The 22039-nt window shown below is 48.5% G+C and overlaps 1 protein-coding gene across 1 annotated transcript; it reads right to left on the reverse strand.

The window, feature by feature from the left end:
- Positions 1-5575: 5575 nt before the first annotated feature.
- Positions 5576-9462, reverse strand: LOC122924706 (methanethiol oxidase-like). The gene is made up of 12 exons (XM_044276055.1): positions 8967-9462; positions 8614-8667; positions 8415-8527; positions 8113-8298; positions 7920-8040; positions 7651-7833; positions 7370-7551; positions 7120-7198; positions 6865-6986; positions 6696-6788; positions 6336-6454; positions 5576-6048 (listed from the first exon to the last, which is right to left on the reverse strand). The coding sequence occupies exons 1-12, from the start codon at positions 8980-8982 to the stop codon at positions 5886-5888; spliced, it is 1431 nt and encodes a 476-aa protein (XP_044131990.1). The 5' UTR covers positions 8983-9462; the 3' UTR covers positions 5576-5885.
- Between the last annotated feature and the right edge of the window lie 12577 nt (positions 9463-22039).

The following is a 22039-nucleotide window of genomic DNA, read 5'->3' on the forward strand; positions in this document are numbered from 1 at the left end:
CACCTTATAGTGTCACCGTATAGTGTGTATAGTGTCACCATATAGTGTGTATAGTGTCACCGTATAGTGTCACCTTATAGTGTGTATAGTGTCACCTTATAGTGTGTATAGTGTCACCGTATAGTGTCACCATATAGTGTGTATAGTGTCACCGTATAGTGTGTATAGTGTCACCGTATAGTGTCACCGTATAGTGTGTATAGTGTCACCGTATAGCGTGTATAGTGTCACCTTATAGTGTCACCGTATAGTGTGTATAGTGTCACCGTATAGCGTGTATAGTGTCACCGTATAGTGTCACCGTATAGTGTCACCGTATAGTGTCACCGTATAGTGTCACCGTATAGTGTCACCGTATAGTGTGTATAGTGTCACCGTATAGTGTCACCGTATAGTGTGTATAGTGTCACCGTATAGCGTGTATAGTGTCACCTTATAGTGTGTATAGTGTCACCGTATAGTGTCACCGTATAGTGTGTATAGTGTCACCGTATAGCGTGTATAGTGTCACCGTATAGTGTCACCGTATAGTGTGTATAGTGTCACCGTATAGCGTGTATAGTGTCACCGTATAGTGTCACCGTATAGTGTGTATAGTGTCACCTTATAGTGTGTATAGTGTCACCGTATAGTGTCACCGTATAGTGTGTATAGTGTCACCGTATAGTGTGTATAGTGTCACCGTATAGTGTGTATAGTGTCACCGTATAGTGTGTATAGTGTCACCGTATAGTGTGTATAGTGTCACCGTATAGCGTGTATAGTGTCACCTTATAGTGTGTATAGTGTCACCGTATAGTGTGTATAGTGTCACCATATAGCGGTACCATAGCTGTGTATGGCGGTATAGTGTGACCGTATAGTGTCACCATATAGCGGTACCATAGCTGTGTATGGCGGTATAGTGTGACCATATAGTGTCACCATATAGCGGTACCATAGCTGTGTATGGCGGTATAGTGTGACCGTATAGTGTCACCATATAGCGGTACCATAGCTGTGTATGGCGGTATAGTGTCACCATATAGCGGTACCATAGCTGTGTATGGCGGTATAGTGTGACCGTATAGTGTCACCATATAGCGGTACCATAGCTGTGTATGGCGGTATAGTGTCACCCAGGGCTGTGGAGTCGGTAGATAAATGCTCCGACTCCTCTGTATTTAATATGCGAATGTATTTTATACGTTCCTTGAAGGACAGAGAGAAGTTCCTCTTCTAGCAGAGAGGTGGTTGGGCAGAAGCTGCTGATCTTCTGCTGTACATCGGGCAGTGGGAGGAGCCAGGAAGGGACATTTATGGTAAAACAGGATTTCCCTAGAAGAATCCCACAGTCCTGTATAACATTCTGAGTTTACACGTTTTATAGCCTTGGCTGAATGACAGCAGTTTTTCCAATGGTTTACAGCTTCAGTCTTGAGCTATTGCCCCTCCATTCCCGTCACTTATACCAGTGTCTCTAGTCCTGCAGAACACACATTTACTTAACCCCTTATCAGCGAGAGGCGAGGCTAACCATGGGCATTGTGTTCCCTGTAACATCAGAACACAACACAAGGGAAAGTAGATGTATTGCCGCTCCTAATTGTGCATTGCGTGCCATATAGTGAAGCCTATGAAAAGCTTCCTCACATCACTGAGCGCGTCTGTTTTGCGGTTACGTGAGGCACTGCGTGCATTGGCCTTTATTCTTACAGTAGAGAAGTCATTAAAGGGGTTCTGCACTTTCAATTAACTGATGATCTATCCTCTGGATAGATCATCAGCTTCTGATCGGCGGGGGTCCGACACCCGGGACCCCCGCCGATCAGCTGTTTGGGAAGGCAGCGGTGCTCCAGCAGCGCCGCGGCCTTCTCACTGTTTACCGCCGGGCCGCCCGCCCACTGACGTCACGACTTGTATCAACTAGAGTGGGCGGGGCTAAGCTCCATTCAAGTGAACAAAGCTTAGCCCACCCACTCTAGTTGATACAAGTCGTGACGTCAGTGGGCGGGCGGCCCGGCGGTAAACAGTGAGAAGGCCGCGGCGCTGCTGGAGCGCCGCTGCCTTCTCAAACAGCTGATCGGCGGGGGTCCCGGGTGTCGGACCCCCGCCAATCAGAAGCTGATGATCTATCCAGAGGATAGATCATCAGTTAATTGAAAGTGCAGAACCCCTTTAATTATAACTGTTTATGAATTCGGACATTTAAACTTGCTTTTTTATTTTTTTATTCCAATTAAAATTTAGTAGGAGTCGGAGTCGGTTCATTTTTTGCCGACTCCGACTCCAGGTACCCAAAATTGACTCCGACTCAGACTCCTCGACTCCGACTCCAGGTACCCAAAATTGACTCTGACTCCTCGACTCCGACTCCACAGCCCTGGTGTGACCGTATAGCTGTGCCATAGCTGTGTATGGCAGTATAGTGTGACCGTATAGCGGTACCATAGCGGTGTATGGCGGTATAGTGTGACCGTATAGTGTGTGTAGTGTCACCATATAGCGGTACCATAGCTGTGTATGGCAGTATAGTGTGACCGTATAGCGGTACCATAGCGGTGTATGGCGGTATAGTGTGTATAGTGTCACCGTATAGTGTCACCATATAGCGGTACCATAGCTGTGTATGGCGGTATAGTGTGACCGTATAGTGTGTGTAGTGTCACCATATAGCGGTACCATAGCTGTGTATGGCAGTATAGTGTGACCGTATAGTGTGTGTAGTGTCACCATATAGCGGTACCATAGCTGTGTATGGCAGTATAGTGTGACCGTATAGCGGTACCATAGCGGTGTATGGCGGTATAGTGTGTATAGTGTCACCGTATAGTGTCACCATATAGCGGTACCATAGCGGTGTATGGCGGTATAGTGTGACAGTATAGTGTGTGTAGTGTCACCATATAGCGGTACCATAGCTGTGTATGGCAGTATAGTGTGACCGTATAGCGGTACCATAGCGGTGTATGGCGGTATAGTGTGTATAGTGTCACCGTATAGTGTCACCATATAGCGGTACCATAGCTGTGTATGACGGTATAGTGTGACCGTATAGCGGTACCATAGCGGTGTATGGTGGTATAGTGTGACCGTATAGTGTGTATAGTGTCACCATATAGCGGTACCATAGCTGTGTATGGCGGTATAGTGTGACCGTATAGCGGTACCATAGCGGTGTATGGTGGTATAGTGTGACCGTATAGTGTGTATAGTGTCACCATATAGCGGTACCATAGCTGTGTATGGTGGTATAGTGTGACCGTATAGTGGTACCATAGCTGTGTATGGCGGTATAGTGTGACCGTATAGCGGTACCATAGCTGTGTATGGCGGTATAGGGTGACCGTATAGCGGTACCATAGCTGTGTATGGCGGTATAGTGTGACCGTATAGCGGTACCATGGCGGTGTAGTGGTACCATAGCTGTGTATGGCGGTGTAGTGGTACCATAGCTGTGTATGGCGGTGTAGTGGTACCATAGCTGTGTATGGGGGGTGTAGTGGTACCATAGCTGTGTATGGCGGTGTAGTGGTACCATAGCTGTGTATGGCGGTATAGTGGTACCATAGCTGTGTATGGCGGTATAGTGGTACCATAGCTGTGTATGGCGGTATAGTGGTACCATAGCTGTGTATGGCGGTATAGTGGTACCATAGCTGTGTATGGCGGTATAGTGGTACCATAGCTGTGTATGGCGGTATAGTGTGACCGTATAGCGGTACCATAGCTGTGTATGGCGGTGTAGTGGTACCATAGCTGTGTATGGCGGTATAGTGATACCATAGCTGTGTATGGCGGTATAGTGGTACCATAGCTGTGTATGGCGGTGTAGTGGTACCATAGCTGTGTATGGCGGTATTTGCAGAACCCTAACCCTTTGTATAAGTCTCAGGTTGTGACCCTGGTGAATAGTGATTGATGGACCGGATCCCGCCAAGTGCCTGACGTCGGGGTCTGATCGTAAGATTCCCCAATATTTCGTTCTGAGATCTTTAATCTCTATGGGCAGCGTCGTTGGCGGCTCCGATCCCCGCCCAGCGGTATTCCTGTCTGTCACCGGAAATGGTGGAAGAATTCCAATGTAGTCGCCGCTCCTGACCCCTGGGGTTACCTCGGAGGGTGTTGGGCGCCGTCAGCTGCCCGCCCGCACCTTGCGCCGTCAGCTGCCCGCCCGCACCTCGCGCCGTCAGCTGCCCGCCCGCACCTTGCGCCGTCAGCTGCCCGCCCGCACCTTGCGCCGTCAGCTGCCCGCCCGCACCTTGCGCCGTCAGCTGCCCGCCCGCACCTTGCGCCGTCAGCTGCCCGCCCGCACCTTGCGCCGTCAGCTGCCCGCCCGCACCTTGCGCCGTCAGCTGCCCGCCCGCACCTTGCGCCGTCAGCTGCCCGCCCGCACCTTGCGCCGTCAGCTGCCCGCCCGCACCTTGCGCCGTCAGCTGCCCGCCCGCACCTTGCGCCGTCAGCTGCCCGCCCGCACCTTGCGCCGTCAGCTGCCCGCCCGCACCTTGCGCCGTCAGCTGCCCGCCCGCACCTCGCGCAAAACTTTTTATTTAATTTTTTGCGGGAAATAAAGCAACTAAAAACAGCCAATCGGCCATTTTGAGGTTTTGAAGAGGCCGTCATGTCTTCCATATGAAGAGAGGGAGATGCGCTGTGGGTATTAGTGGTACCCGAATATCTTTCCTGCTCCTCACGGTCTTTACTTCCCTGGGGCTCTGTCTCCCTCTGGTGGTGCCGGACGGCAGTGATTTGGGATGTCCGCCATAACGTGCTGCGCTGCTGACAGTGATGCTTTTCGGGGAGCCATTCGCCGACCCCTCACCTTTACGTTTTCCAGATGAAGCTCCTGTGAGGCCGCTCTTCTCATAGCGCGTCTCTCTCCTCCGGAGATGTCTCGTCTTAGCTGGCGCTGAGGGGGCGGCACGCTGCTCCGCACACACCCGCTTTGGCTCAATGCCCGACTTCCCCGTTTTTCGTGGTTCCCTAATATTGGAATAGGCCCGGTATTAACCCCTTAACATATAATGCCGTACATATGCAGTGAGCTCGCGCCATACGTGGCGGGTGCGACTGTATCACACAGCAATCACCTGGCCGCACCTATGAGGAGAGGCAATCGCGTCACCCCCATCATTTAACCCCTCAGGTGCTGCAATCAGCATGGAATCGCAGGGCTCCAATCGGTTGCCATGGCAATCTCCATGCTGAGCTCTATTAGGGTGAACAGGACAAGGGTTCTAGCCCCCTAAGGGGGCTAATAGTTCTTAAAAAAATATATATATATAACATTTCCCAATTTTACAAATATAAATAATCGGAAAAAATGAACATATTGGGTATCGCCACATCTGAAAATGTCTGAACTATTAAAATGTATAAAAAAAGAACATTCCGGTGCAGTGAACGCTGTAACGGAAAAAATATCCCTCCCCAAAAATTTAATAACTAAGTTCAAAAAGGCGAACATACCACAAAAATGGCGCCATTAAAAACTACAGTTCATTACGGAAAAACAAGCCGCCTGTGGACGGAAATGTACAGACGTTACGGCTGGCAGAAAATGGCCATGCCCAGAAATTAGACATTTTATTTTTTTGTTTTTCCAAAGATTTTTATTTTTCAGTAACAAAATAAAAGCGACCAAAGTTTGGCCTAGATGTAGTGACAGTGAGACGCCGGAACAGAAAACCGCAAACGTTATGGCGGGTGGAAGGTAGGGAGGAAAAAAAAAGAAATAAGAAGCCGATTTCAGCCTCGTATTTTATTAAATGTAATCCCACCGACCCCGGGCCCCCACGAGTAGATAAGGGCCCCTCAGTAGAGTATCTGGCGCTCTATGCAAATGATGAACCGCTAGGCTCCTCCTACTTTTCTCCTAATTAGAAGCAGTGACCGGTCATCGGCCGCTAGACCCAGATGTCGGACGTGCAGTCTCCTCCGGGGTACCTGGGCTCATGGACAAGCACCGGCCCATGTGGCTCCTTCCCAAAATCTACCAGGAAATCAGGGTTCACCTTGAGCCCGCCGTCCGCGGTGTCCACATCGACCCGCAGCATGACACAGCCGTCCCTAGAGGAGAAGAGACATCAGTCATGGCCCCGAGGGGCCACACATCAATTACACAAGAAGCCTCCCCCGCTCAGAGATCATTGTACAGGGATCTGGGGGCGCGAGGACAGCGCCACTTCATGGACAAATAATGCGTAAAATGCCAGCTGCCAGACATGATCCCATTCTCACCAGTATCCAGTTTCACCCCAGTATCCAGTGTCACCAGTATCTGGGATCAGGCCTCCAGATTCTTATTAGTAACTCAATCTCCAAATATCTAATTTGATCCCCCAATCATTTCTTACCGGATCATGTCGGGGTAGAACTGCTTGTCCCAGGCGCTGTACAGAGACGTGGTCACATAGAGCCTCTTCCCGTCCAGGCTGAGCTGGATCATCTGGGGGCCCCCGGGGACCCTCCTCCCCTAAAAGATACACAGGACAGAAGATGATAGTATGGTCATATAGGACCCCTGGGCCCTCCTCCCCAGTAAGACACACAGGACAGAAGATGATAGTGAGGAGACATGGTCATATGGGGCCCCTAGCAGACAAACAGGACAGGAGTGATAATATGGGGCTCCGGGGCCCTCTTACTCTATAAAACGCACGGATAATATCCTGGATCTCGGCCGTGCTTTCTCCTGCATGGATTTCTGTTCTCACCTTTATAAGTAATGGATCCGGTGGGGCGTGCAGCTCATTGTCTTCCACAACAGTCACTGGACCCCCCTTCACAATGCAGCCCCCTATAAATACCTGTATGGAGGAGGCACATGATGAGGGGGCACCAATCTGGGCGTATGTACTATGCCCTCGCTAGGTGGCCACATACCTGTCCCACCATTCTGGGGTGACGGATGTTGGTGATGTCGTACTGCCTGACGTCTCCATGTAGCCAGTTGTTGAAGTAGAGGAAGCGATCATCCAGTGAAATCACAATGTCGGAGATGAACCCTGGTAGGTCAAAGAGGAAAAAGCCAAAGCTTGAGGGCCCCAAAACCTCAGGTTGTGTAACAGAGCCAGAGAGTGAGCAGACAAGGACCGAGATGAGTGAAGGTCCCTATAACAAGCAAGAACACTGGCTTACCTGGCATCTCCGGTAATATCCATCCTTCCACCTTCTTACTTCTGACCTGGATGACCTTCTCAGTCTTCCACCGTCCACCCTGTGACCAGAGAAGACAACATGTGAGATCCACTGTGGTCACAGACAACATGACTGAGAGGACTGAAGCTCAAGAGAAGACCATGAGGAGCCTGAAGACCACAAGAAGGGACATTGTAGAGAAGAGCTGGTCGTATGTCACTAGAAGTGGCCACTGTTTGGGGCTCCTCACCTCTGTCTTATAAACGCGAAGTACTGAACTGCTGAGAGCACAACACATCAAGGCCTGGTCCGAATCTGGATTATGTAAGAACCGGATACCAAGAGGTACTTGTCCGTCCTCCCCGAGATCCAGGCTCTGTATACGGGTGTGCTTGGTCCAGTCCCATACATGTAACCGGCGGCCGTAGTGTCCTGGAATGAAAACCTTATTTAGTCCAAAGTCACCCACAGCACGTAGCGAAGGCAGTGGATAGAAGAGGTTTGGTTAGTAGTGGTCATCCTTCATCTTACCAGCTTGGACATCTTCAATTCTGAAGCCTTTACTAAACACCCTTGGGGCTCCCCACTCGGTGCTGATCATGACGTTGTGCCGCGGTTGGTACCAGAAGTCGTAGCCGAACGGTGCCGCTTGTCCTTCTGCCTCCCAGTTCCCCTTCACTTCAAATGTCTCACCATCCAGCAAAACAAAGCCTCCTAAGATGTGGAGCAGAAGTTACTGGAGCTGTCCCATGTATTATGGCCAGCATTCAGATCGCGGTAACATTAGGGGGCACTCTCACCTTTGCCATTCCCTTCTGGGTCTCCCATAGCACTGATCATGATCTCCCCGCAGCCCAGGCAGTGCGAGGTGTGCAGGTTCCCCAGGCCGCACTTCTTCTTCACATCTTCAGCTTCTACAACCTGTAGAGCAGACACATAGCGGTCAGTACCCAGGAGACACAGAAAAACTCAACAACCTCAGGTGATACCCACCTTGTGCAGGCAAGGGGCTCGTGGGTCAGTGCCCACATCTACTACGTAGACCCTGGAGGATATGAGACAGGGCAGGATCAGCTTGTTCCTCACTTTAGAAGGGTCCCCAAAGCAGCTGCTGCAGGTGTTCCAGCCCGAGTGGTGCAGCTCATCGTCCAGGTGGGGCATCGGCAGACGGTGAATGACCTGGAAAATAGAGAACGTCCCGAGGAGGACCTACACTCAACCACAAAGCTCACACTCAGACACTGGAGCCACCTGATGCATCATGAGCCCCTAGTGATAGACCACATAGATGATACCTGGCAGTACTGGGGAGACTCAGGGTTTACATCCACCGTGGCCAAGTAGTCCGGCTGCTTAATCCCGGTGCAGCGATAGACACACGGCACATACATGATCTCCTCTGGTGGACCTGCACATAGATGGACCTGTCAGTCAGACGAGCCGTGCGGCAGTATGGGGGCTTCTGGGGAGAGCACCCCAATAACAGCATCCTACCTTTCATGGCTTCCGAGGGGGATCTAAATCCTGGTCCACAGCGTCTGCATCCAGCTGAAGAGTGAAGAGATAGAAGTGACGCTCCTCATAGCCAGGAAGACCCCTGAGGGCCAGCCCCCCAGAATGAGCACCTACCTCAGTACTTACACCCCGGAAACACACACACAAAAAAAACTCTGCCGGACAGAATATGAAGGAGATCGCCACATGCCCCCCAAAAGGATCTGCCCCCAAAGTGTAAACTCATCCTCACAATAATGCTACACACTGAAGAACTACAACCCCCAGCATGGCAGGCTTCGAGGATAGCCAGGTACTGGGGGTCACCCTTTACCCCGGAGTGGGTCACTCACCTGAGGTCTTACTCATGGTGTGGTCGCCTCCTGCTCTCCCCAGCAGTGCCTCCGTCTGATCTGTTTGTCTGATAGTCTAGGCACAGTGCCCGTAACACACCCGGATTATAGCCGCACCTCGGAGCGGGCGAGGATGGGCTCTGAGAGGAACTGGGGCCCCCGCCCCCAATACATGTGTGCCAGGTCCTCTAAGTAACCCCCCACATATCACACCAAGTGCTACAGACCTACTACACCCAGTACTACAGACCTACTACACCCAGTACTACAGACCTACTACACCCAGTACTGCAGACCTACTACACCCAGTACTGCAGACCTACTACACCCAGTACTGCAGACCTACTACACCCAGTACTGCAGACCTACTACACCCAGTACTGCAGACCTACTACACCCAGTACTGCAGACCTACTACACCCAGTACTGCAGACCTACTACACCCAGTACTGCAGACCTACTACACCCAGTACTGCAGACCTACTACACCCAGTACTGCAGATCTACTACACCCAGTACTGCAGACCTACTACACCCAGTACTACATACCAACTACATACTTACTACACCCAGTACTACATACCCACTACTTCCTGACCGATCCCTTAGCACTGCACAACCTCTTTAAGACTAGGTATGTTATCCTGGGCATTTCTTGCAGTGTTGTTCACAATTATATGAATCACTTAAAGGGAAAGTCCTCCAACTGTGTAGGTAGGTACTAGTCTAGCAGGTAACCATCTGCTGCAGCTGAGGTACCTCCACCCCATGAGTGGTGCTTGACACCTCATTGGAGCTCCCTCTACCATGCGGAGGGGCGATGTTTCAGCCCTCAGCTACCTGCCCACACATTCCCCAGGTAGGGGCAGGGCCCCAAATACTTCTGGGGGCTTCTGAAGCCCCACGGCCTGCTGGAGGGGGGAAGTAGCAGTGCACAGCCCACAGGATCCAGATAGGGGACGGCTGCTGCAGCCACAGATGGCAGCTCTGAGTTTCTTCCCCTCCGGAACGCAGCCTGAGTGTTCCCACTAAATGGGTCCCCACAGCCACCTCCAAGTGACGACCCCCTTCTCAGCACTCCCTGTGCTCCCCCAAGCTCCTTATGCTACCCCTCCTGACAGGGGAACTTCTGCCCACCAATGTACCCCCCCAGCTTATCTTCTGCTAGGAGATTGCCTCCTCTTCCTCAGAGACTCAATTAATCCGGCAAGCCTCTGGGCAGCCAATCCCAGACCCAGTCTGACTTCCCTGTATCACCCAGTAACGGTGTCCTTCAGATTTTGTGTTCTCGCTCCCCATCAAGACGCTGGTCCACCTCCTCGTCCGACTCTAATTGTCCAAGTTCTCCTAGTGAACTTCCTCCTAACTGGTGGGCTCATATCTGTAATGCCGCCGACGCGACGGCCTTTCCTTCTCTGCCACGCTCCTTGCGTTCCACCGTGGAACGCGGAAGACGCGCGGGGGCTCCAGGTTGTGACGCGGCGGCTGCGTTCCACGGTGGAACGCGGAAGTCGTCCGGGCCAATCTGAAGGTCCTATGACACTTCCTGGTGCTATTTAAAGGGGCTGGTGAGGCGGCATGGCGTGCTGTGATTGTAGTCGGTACGCCTGCTGCCTCACCACCTGTGTTTGGGACACCAAGAGATCTACGCTTGCAAGTCTCCCGCACTGTCATCTGGGAGACGGATCCGCACCGCAACCGGACCCGCTCCAGCTACCCTGCTGACATCTGCGAGACGGATCCGCACCTGGAACCACGCCAGTAACCCCACTGCCAGCTGGAAGACGGATCCGCTTAGGAACCGGACCCTTCTCATCTCCTCACTAACATCAAGAAGACGGATCCGCTCTGCCCTGAAACTACGGTCTCCAAGGAAGTCTTCACCATCGCATAGCCGCTGCCAATCGCAAGTACCCTCTCTGTGAGAGAGCACCTCTCCTTACTTTCATACAGGCTGAGATAACTGTGTAGGTCCCCTGTTGAGTGGCCTCTGTTAACCCCGCGGCAGCTACCACATTCTTGTATGCTAAACCCCTGCCCGCAGTCTATGAAGCAATAGTACTGCGCCGACCAGAGTTGTTTTCTCCCGATCACGTGATGGTAGAATCTCAAACTCACCGTTGAGGTTGTGAGTGACGCCTGAGATTCATATCTGATTGATCCTAATAAATCCGCAGTTGAGATCCACTGTTGAAAAATTGTAGGCGTGACAATATCCAACAATTGCCTTTAAGGAAGTACTAGCTGCAGTACGACAAGACGTCCAAACCGCGGGCCACCGCTTACAGCAGCTGGAAGAGGATCACAATGCCTCACAAACAGTGATTTGTACCCTCCAAACCCAAACGTCTACTCACACCCTCCAAGTACACGATCTACAAAACCATGTGGAGGACCTGGATAACTGAGGCCGGCGCCACAACATCAGGGTGCGGGGAGGACCGGAGACTCAGGGAGAGGAGGATCTTCGCTCTTCCCTCCTTGCTATTTTCAACACCATTTTGGGTTGTCCCCCTGACCACCCTATCCTGATGGACTGTGCACACAGGGCATTATGGCAAAAGTTGCCGGATGGAACACCACGGGACATTATCTGCTATGTTATTGACTTTAGTTTAAAAGAAGACACGGCGAAGGCCTGCTCCCTACAACATGTGGATTTCCAGGGGAAAACTAAGATATCTCTGTTCCAAGATCTGTCCTGGATTACTCTTCAAAAAAGGAGGGCATTGAAACCCTTGCTGGAGCTTCTCCGCAAAAACTCAAACCTCTATAGGTGGGGTTTCCCCTTTAGCTTCTCCGCACGAAAAAATGGGAAATTCAGCAGTCCTGAAGATCTTGCAGATTTTTGTACTCAACTAGCTATTACCCCTCTGCAGCTACCCGACTGGGAATCGCCGGTCCACATACCTCCGATCCCAGCAACCTGGACCACCAATGGACCACAAAAAAGACGTCTATGACTATCTACTACTGAGAGCTGATTTGGGTCCTCCCCATGGATGGACTCTTAATGGGGTCACTGTACTAACTCTGGTTCACCGTTTTGCACTTTTCCTTCCTTAGGCAGGTTCTCATGCTCTATAGGGGTGTCCACTTTAGGCTTCTTTCATCTATGGAGTTCTGGAAGAGGGGGAATCTCTTGTCTCTGGTCGAGGTTTGGCATCTCCTGCTGTTCTCCCCTGAGTGAGTTTGGTGAATCTTAGTCAGCTGCCCCCGGGTAGGCTGTACTGTGTGTCCTTCAATCCGCCTGAACTCCATAGACATAAGGCCTTTAGTTTTACTAGGCCTTTATTGTTACAACCATTTCTATTAGAATAGTGGTTTACTGTTGACTATACCAGTCTATGACTCTATACCACTCTGTCCGTGTCCTATGTTGGGTCCTTAAATTATATACATATGGTCCTTAAGACCAATGAAGCCTGGGATCGCAGTTTCATCTGATCACTTTCTCTATATAAGTTTGTGCAGTTGCTCAATAAATCAGGCTTTGTTTCCCCTACGCTGAGTCTCGACCAGTGACTGTGGAAACTGGGAGCTAAAGACCAGTGGTTTACAATATCTCCTGAGTAAGGAAGAATACAGAGGCGGAAATACTCTTGCTGAGTACTGGGGGTCCGTCACATTGGTGGCAGCGGTGGGATGCTTTTCCTTGCCTAAGGAGACATTCAAACCACCCCCGGGACCAAGTTTTCTGTTGACATAGGAGAAGAGCCACAGTTGCCTACGGCCATGGAAGCGCTGGCCCAGCTCCAGAATCCTGGTTCTGCCCAGGACAGGCTGAGAAGGAGAAGGGCTTTGCGTCGGGAGATCTGGGGAATAATATTACACTATTAGTGACTGATTAATTGGCCATGAATTTATTTACCTTTATTTCATTATTCTATAAACTCAATTTTCCTTATTAAATACAGATTGCAAATCATGTTAATTATTGAATCCTGCATATTGATTTTCTGATATTAATTTCCTTGTTATTCTCAATCAATGATTAGTCACATGCTAGTCTTTGTCATATACTATATTTTTATGATCATGCATATATCCCCCCTGACCCAGTAAGTATTATACCATTATAATGCTCATTGCTACTTAAGCACTAAGTGGGAGGACAGAGAGAAGACCCTTTGATATACCGTAACCTATCCCGTAACCTGCCAATTGTCGCTATAATCTATGCTGTCCGTAAGTCCTGTAGATGTATTGTCATCAATCAGTTTTCTGGACTGATGAAGAATAAATGCCAGAAAGAGAAGAGAACGACCCCAGAAGTCCCCCAGCCTATATAGCAAGGGCAATGCCCGTATTAATTTGAATAAATAAATATAGGGGGACACCCGAAAGAAGATAACTCGGTACAAGCTCCGAGCATAACGGTAGAAAACAGAAGAAAAGAGCTTAGAGTACCAATAATTAGAAAAATATATACGTTTTTATTAAATTCATGATAAAAAACACACATATAGTGAATGCCAAGGACAGGGTAAGGGAGCAGGGGAAAAGAAAACGAGCGCCACCCTGGACGGACACACTGGTCACAACATATAATGGTCTATCAATAGAGTTACTGCAGATATGGGAAAAACAGATAATGTATGGTACAATGACAAACCCATAGATGCAGACATGATAAATAATTTACTGTAAAGGGTGAGTGGAGATCAGATGTGGCCAAACCGCCATGGCTGTAGTGCATAATGTATGGTACAAAGGACATAGGTCATACAAAGATGTAGACAGTGTACCAATAAATAGACAGTAGTAGACCAAGTGAGATAGCTCAACATTGGCAGCACATAGCCATGGCTGGGAACCTGTGATCAGACACTCACCAGTATGGGACCAGATGTGAACGGAAAACCAGGATGGCGCTACCCCAACGCGCGTTTCGGCGTGCCTTCGTCAGCGTGCCTTCGTCATGTCTACATCTATGGGTTGGTCATTGTACCATACATTATCTGTTTTTCCCATATCTGCAGTAACTCTATTGATAGACCATTATATGTTGTGACCAGTGTGTCTGTCCAGGGTGGCGCTCGTTTTCTTTTCCCCTGCTCCCTTACCCTGTCCTTGGCATTCACTATATGTGTGTTTTTTATCATGAATTTAATAAAAACGTATATATTTTTCTAATTATTGGTACTCTAAGCTCTTTTCTTCTGTTTTCTACCGAAGAATAAATGCCACCTAAGTCAGGGAAGGATGCACGTGTCAATCCCTCGTTCAGGCTTTTGAGGCAATATGTCCATTTTGTTCCTTCTTGCTGTAATTTATTGTCTATGTCCCCCTCTTGGGCCCACATTCATTTTCTCAATGCCCCAAAATTTGAGATTCTTTGTATCTCCTTTGTGTTTGCCTTGAATATGTCTTGAAAGAGCTGTATCTGAATCTGTATTGATGCAACTCAAATGTTTGGCTATGTGTCTTCTAAATTGTTGTATAGTCTGTCGGAATATTTATGCCGTCTCCGATTGACAATCTATATTATTTATGTGAATAAATTAAAATCTGTAATGAAGGAGATTCTAATTTATTATCATAAATATCAAGCTAAAACAAGCTCGTGATCTGCGTTGAATTGAAGACAAAACCCAGTTACAGACAAAATATGTCATTTATTAATACAATTTATAGTGCAAAATAATATATATAATAAAATTCCATCAATGATATGCAAAATAGTGGTAAAGACAAAAATTATTGAGAACATATATATATACACAATTATGCCTTCTTATAATGATACCCTCAATTATATTTTAAATAAATTAAATACTTGATTTCTCTAAGCTGACAAATGTCCGATTAACCCAAATCTGGTTGATCTTTTATCTATATAAATATATATATATTATCAACCATACTGGTCTAGAACTGAATTCAGTTCCTTGGAGATAATACCGTGTTTTCACCAGTATATTTTCAATCTCCCTGTATTGGATTAATTTTCAGGATGATGCTGCAGTTGCACCCCAATCTTATTCCAAAACAGATCCTATACACAAAGTATGGTTAATTGAATATATATATATATATAGATATGTATTATATAAATTAATTATCCTATAAAATATAGGTAAGGTTATACTATACCAAAATGTCAGCTAGCAGAAATCAGTTTCGATGGTTCTAAGATGGCTGCCTCCAATGACTGAAAAGGTGGTCAGGGCTGAATCTGGTCTTTTGAAGATGTTCAGAGGGAGAGCTAGATAACTCTAGAGATCAACCTTTCTGTCAGCCCATACCATCTTTTTATCCTTTCTTAGAAAGGGCTTGGCCAAGTTTTATCATTAACTAGTGACCTCACTTTATAATCAATATAACCTCCCTCTAGTATTTTACCCTAACACTAGATGGCACTAGTACTCCATACAAAAATCAAACCACTCACTTCTTTCTCTTATTTTATACTAGCAATGAATGTTATCTAAGGTTTCAGACAAAACCTTGAGAAGATCTTGAATAGACAATGACTTTTATACTTGGTCAACCACCTTGTTTATCCTTAAATCTTTTGACCAGACCTAATTAAATCAAGATAAACAGGACCATCTCAATTCATTGTTCTTGGAAGCGACAGGGTTTGTTCATGATCACCTGTGTCCACCTTTCTCCATTCAAGAAAACCTCAAGGAAAGAAATAATTAATTTGTGTGTTACACTGAGAGAGATTCTAAAAATGACAGAGGAATATGTACCTCGTTTCTACTCTTAAAACTGAATATAGCTATAAGGACCATACTCTTATATATATATACTATATATTCAGCACACCTATTAAAATGTATAATATAAAATCAATCTACTCCTACATTGATTAATATAAACCACAAAGAAAGGTTAGAGTCTTTCTATTCACTGAAAATCATCAGAACTCAAATACATTGTCTTATCTAGGCAATTACATTTCATTAGACCTTGGGACATCTCCTTCTCACAAAAAACAGACTTAGGTAAACACTTTGGTACGTATCGTAAACCTTAGGTTAGCAATTTCAGAGTAAAAAAAAATCCTTAACTCATTCTGCCTTTTAAAATAAGACAAAATGGTTGTCCCTTAGGCTCATGTCCATACTCTTACATAGGCCTTATACTTATGGACTTTATTCATACCCAATAGTTCTGACAAGTCTTTCCTAGATCCAATTTTGGGCAACTGCCTTCAATGGCATAAATTCCACCTGTGGATTTGCAGTTTATATATTTGTTGCCTTTTATTGTCTACTGGGTTAGTAAAATCCTACAAAAAATAAAGTCTCCTCGGGGATAAGACCCTGTCATGGATAGCCATATGGTTTCATGTTCTTTTTGATTTTGTTGGAAGTGACTATGTACCAGGGTCTCCTTTTAATTATTATTTTTTGGGTCCTGTCCCTTGCCTTCGCCAAAGGTTGTGTAATTCGGAGAGGATCATCCTGGCACCCGTTTTCAGGGATTCCCCCCTTGTGTATTTTAGCCACAATAACATGCCCCCTTTTTTAAAACGTTTCCATGTCTTTAAATGTCAAAGGTCTGAACTCGAATCTTAAGAGACGAATTACCCTGCGGGAACTCCACAGATCCAGAGCTGACATTGTTTTACAGGAGACACATTTGACATCTGAGGGTTACTTTGCTTTCGCCAAGCACTGGTACCCTAGAACCTACGCAGCTTCGGCTGGATCCAAGTCTGCGGGAGTCGCAATTTTGATCTCCAGATCCTGCCCGCCTCAGGTCGACGGGGTAGACGCTGACCCTCTTGGTCGATACCTCATCCTACGAGGTACTTTGTATGGTGTCCGACTGCAGCTCTGCGCAGTCTACGCTCCTAACTCAGGTCAGCTTACCTTCCTTTCCTCTCTTTTCTCCTCTAATCGGGGGGGCAGTTCAGCTAATCGGGGAGACTTCAACGTCCTTTTTCAGAATGCTCTGATAGGCTCTCTACACTCCCGACGCCTCCGTCCAATCGGTGTAAACGCCTTTCTAGAGGCTTCCGCAAGCTTATCCGTCTACACTCTTTCTATGACCTCTGTAGAGTGGACACCCCTTCCACCCACCAATATACATTGTACTCTCATCCTCATCTTACGCACTCTAGGATTAAATATTTTTTGGACAGTGTTATGGCCCTCAGGTCCTTAACTGACGCATCTATTGGTCCCATCACTTGGTCAGATCATGCCCCAATATTTTTAGAATTAACCCTTCCTTCTGCCCCTCTAAGATGCACCCACTGGAGACTGAACGATAACCTGGTAACTTGTGAGGAGCTGCGCCCCTCTTTGTCTCAATACTTTGTGGAAAATGCCCCACTGCCCCCGCCCCAGGCGTCTTGTGGGAAGCTCATAAAGCAGTGATTCCCGGGGTGTGCACTTCCCTCTCCTCCAGGTTATAAAAAGACAGAGAGGCTCAATATCAGGAGTGTATCCGCTCTCTTCAAGAGGCAGAAAGAACCCACGACACGGGTATTGGGATAATCGATCTGCGTGCCTGCCTCTGGTCCCTAGCCCTGTCCACCACTGAACGGTTAATCCGCTACACTACAGTCGTGGCCAAAAGTTCTGAGAATGACACAAATATTAGTTTTCACAGAGTTTGCTGCTAAACTGCTTTTAGATCTTTGTCTCAGTTGTTTCTGTGATGTAGTGAAATATAATTACTCGCACTTCATACGTTTCAGAGGCTTTTATCGACAATTACATGACATTTATGCAGAGTCAGTATTTGCAGTGTTGGCCCTTCTTTTTCAGGACCTCTGCAATTCGACTGCGCATGCTCTCAATCAACTTCTGGGCCAATTCCTGACTGATAGCAACCCATTCTTTCATCATCACTTCTTGGAGTTTGTCAGAATTAGTGGGTTTTGTTTGTCCACCCGCCTCTTGAGGATTGACCACACGTTCTCAATGGGATTAAGATCTGGGGAGTTTCCAGGCCATGGACCCAAAATGTCAACATTTTGGTGCCCAAGCCACTTAGTTGTCACTTTTGCCTTATGGCACGGTGCTCCATCATGCTGGAAAATGCAATGTTCTTCACCAAACTGTTGTTGGATTGTTGGAAGAAGTTGCTGTTGGAGGGTGTTTTGGTCCCATTCTTTATTCATGGCTGTGTTTTTGGGCAGAATTGTGAGTGAGCCCACTCCCGTGGATGAGAAGCAACCCCACACATGAATGGTCTCAGGATGCTTTACTGTTGGCATGACACAGGACTGATGGTAGCGCTCACCTTTTCTTCTCCGGACAAGCCTTTCACCTGATGCCCCAAACAATCGGAAAGAGGCTTCATCGGAGAATATGACTTTACCCCAGTCCTCACCATATTTTCTGCAGAAGATCAATCTGTCCCTGATGTTTTCTTGGAGAGAAGTGGCTTCTTTGCTGCCCTTCTTGACACCAGGCCATCTTCCAAAAGTCTTCTCCTCCCTGTGCGAGCAGATGCGCTCACACCTGCCTGCTGCCATTCCTGATCAAGCTCTGCACTGGTGGCTCTCCGATCCCGCAGCTGAATCCTCTTTAGGAGACGATCCTGGTGCTTGCTGGACTTTCTTGGACGCCCTGAATCCTTCTCAACAAGAATTGAACCTCTTTCCTTGAAGTTCTTGATGATCCTATGAATTGTTGATTGAGGTGCAATCTTAGTAGCCACAATATCCTTGCCTGTGAAGCCATTTTTATGCAACGCAATGATGGCTGCACGCGTTTCTTTGCAGGTCACCATGGTTAACAATGGAAGAACAATGATTTTAAGCATCACCCTCCTTTTAACAGGTCAAGTCTGCCATTTTACCCCAATCAGCCTGACATAATGATCTCCAGCCTTGTGCTCGTCAACATTCTCACCTGAGGTAACAAGACGATTACTGAAATGATCTCAGCAGGTCCTTTAATGACAGCAATGAAATGCAGTGGAAAGGTTTTTTGGGGATTAAGTTAATTTCCATGGTAAAGAAGGACGATGCAATTCATCGGATCACTCTTCATAACATTCTGGAGTAGATGCAAATTGCTATTAGAAAAACTTAGGCCTCATGCACACGACCATTGTGTGCATCCGTGGCCGTTGTGCCGTTTTCCGTTTTTTTTCGCGGACCCATTGACTCTCAATGGGTCAGTGGAAAAATCGGAGAATGCACCGTTTTGAAGCCGAGACCATGATCCGTGTAGCCTGTCTGTCAAAAAAATAGGACCTGTCCTATTTTTTTGACGGACAACGGTTCACGGACGTATTCAAGTCAATGGGTCCGTGAAAGAACACGAATGCACACAAGATTGGCAGCCACGTCCGTGGCCGTAGGCTACTTTTACACAGACGGATCCGCAGATCCGTCTGCATAAAAGCTCTTTCAGAGCTGAGTTTTCACTTCGTGAAAAATCAGATCCGACAGTATATTCTAACACAGGCGTTCCCATGGTGATGGGGACGCTTCAGGTTAGAATATACTAAAAGAACTGTGTACAGACAGACCTCCCCCCCTGTTTTTAACTCATTGGTGGCCAGTGCGGCCGCCTCCCCCCCTCCCCCCCTGTAGTTAACTCGTTGGTGACCAGCCCCCTGATCAAGAATTACAAAAATAGAAAGGAAAAAAAGAAAGCAAAAAAAAAAGTTGAGAAAGTTCCTCCAGAGTAGGACCAGCTCCAATCCGATAGCACATTCTCAGGAGTACCAAACCACCGAGCCCGGGAGGACACAGGGCAGCGTCTGTGGGACCGGCGGGCGGTGGGGGAACAGGGAGCGGAGAGGCGAGCAGACAGAGACTAGGGACAGGATCCCTTCACGGAACGCCGGATGGAAGCGGGCAGTAACTGCACAGATGGGGGGAAAATCCCAAAGGTCCAGACAAAAGCCCTCAGGACATTCAGGGTGGCAGATAGGTTAGACGACGAGGCAGGTGGAGGCTCAACGTAGCGTGACTACGTCATCGCATCACCCTTGAGAAAAAAAAAAAGTCAGAGCCTTGCCTTCTCCTCTCCTTAAGCGAAATAGATGTCTTTCTGAAGGAGGTTCCTGGGTTGGCGTACTAGGTTCTTCGGGACTTCTGGTCCTGCTGGGTGACCATGATACTGTTATAGACAGATGGTGACCACCACGCTCTCCATGGATGTCAGATGCATCTGGGGCTGGAGGATCAGGGGGGAGGGGGGGGGTGATCTATTTGCAGAGGATGGCCATGGGGCTGATGGCACTGGGTCTGAGGGACATGTATGATGGCAATGCCATGGGGCTGATGGTACTGGGTCTGAGGGACATGTATGATGGCAATGCCATGGGGCTGATGGCACTGGGTCTGAGGGACATGTATGATGGCAATGCCATGGGGCTGATGGCACTGGGTCTGAGGGACATGTATGATGGCAATGCCATGGGGCTGATGGCACTGGGTCTGAGGGACATGTATGATGGCAATGCCATGGGGCTGATGGCACTGGGTCTGAGGGACATGTATGATGGCAATGCCATGGGGCTGATGGCACTGGGTCTGAGGGACATGTATGATGATGGCAATTCCATAGGGCTGGTGGCACTGGGTCTGAGGGACATGTATGATGGCAATGCCATGGGGATGATGGCACTGGGTCTGAGGGACATGTATGATGGCAATGCCATGGGGATGATGGCACTGGGTCTGAGGGACATGTATGATGGCAATGCCATGGGGATGATGGTGCTGTAATCAGGACAGGAGGAAGAAATGTAATGTTTATTTTTTTTACAAATTTGTGTACAAAAAGACACGTAGTCTTTTTTTTTTTTTTTTTACTTTCTTTATTTTCAAAAATTAAGGATTTACAGTGTAACGGCATATCCAGTTCGGGAGGTTGGTGTTCTGCAGTAGCTGTGCCTGTCTCTCGGAAAGGGGCATATCGCCTGAACGGATTTTAACCCCTTGTCTGCTGAAACGGTGCCGTTACATTGGTGGCAGCGGCGGGATCGTTCCTACAGCCAGAAGGACAGCTACAGGAGACACCATTTCTTTGGATTCTACAATTTAAGGGCAACGCATGTCCCAGTACAGCGACCCTAAAAGCAACAGGATGGAACCAGCAGTGTTATACGAGGAGGAGGACCTGGATGGCCGGGATGCATTAAGGAAAGGCATCTGGTACCAGGCCCTGGATAATGTACAATACCAGCGAGGTGAGAGTCTCCCCAGTGAAGAGCAGCGGTTGCAGAAGCAGATGTCCTTCCTGGGAGAGCAGCCCCTGGAGGAATGGGTGATAGAACTACAGCACCGGGTATGGCAGGAGCTATGGCTGGAGGATGCCTACCAGGCGCTTTGGTGGTATGTGGCACAGTTTATACCCTGGACAGCTGAGCATGACAAGCCAGAGGGAGAGGAGTTTGATGGTCCTGGCTTGTTATGGGAGTCCTTTGCAGAGCCTGACTTCGGGAGCCCTGCACAGTCCAGACTTCAGGACATTTTCTATGAGAGGGAGGCTAGGCATGAGTGGGATGACCCCCATGAAGTAGAGAAAGACCTGGCTCACCTAGCAACCCTGGAGTGGGAACTGGAGCAGGACTACCGAGATCTCTTCCACTCCATTGAGAAGGCTCAGCAGGACGGTAAGGTGACAGACCCATTCAGCTGGGCAGATATTGTAGAGTGTTACTGGGAAGGACCCCAGGTGGCCGGTAGAGATGGGACCGAGGTCTCTCCGCCGGTCCTGCAGGGAATTGGGAGCCCAGTCTCCATTCCCCAGCGGCAGTGTGAAGTGCAGGGAGGGGAGAGCAGCGGCCTCCCTCCCCAGCGGCAGGCTGAGTTACAGGGGGCAGAGGTAGTTGTTCCTGCCCCCCAGCAGCAGCATGATTTTTTGGGAATTGGGAGCCGAGTCTCCATTCCCCAGCGGCAGACGGAGTTACAGGGGGCAGAGACAGTTGGTCCTGTCCCCCAGCGGCAGAGTGTCCTACAGGGGATAGAGAGCCCAGTCTCCTTTCCCCAGCAGCAGGACACTGTATTGGGAGCGGAGGCGGTCGGTCACCCTCCCCAGCGGCTGGAAGTATGTATGGGAGAGGAGCACGTTACCCCCTCTCCCCAGCGGCAGCTTAACGCACCAGGGGGAGACAGTAAGCCCCACAACTGTGCAGATGGG

Source organism: Bufo gargarizans, chromosome 1, assembly GCF_014858855.1.
Source record: "Bufo gargarizans isolate SCDJY-AF-19 chromosome 1, ASM1485885v1, whole genome shotgun sequence".
Taxonomy (NCBI): domain Eukaryota; kingdom Metazoa; phylum Chordata; class Amphibia; order Anura; family Bufonidae; genus Bufo; species Bufo gargarizans.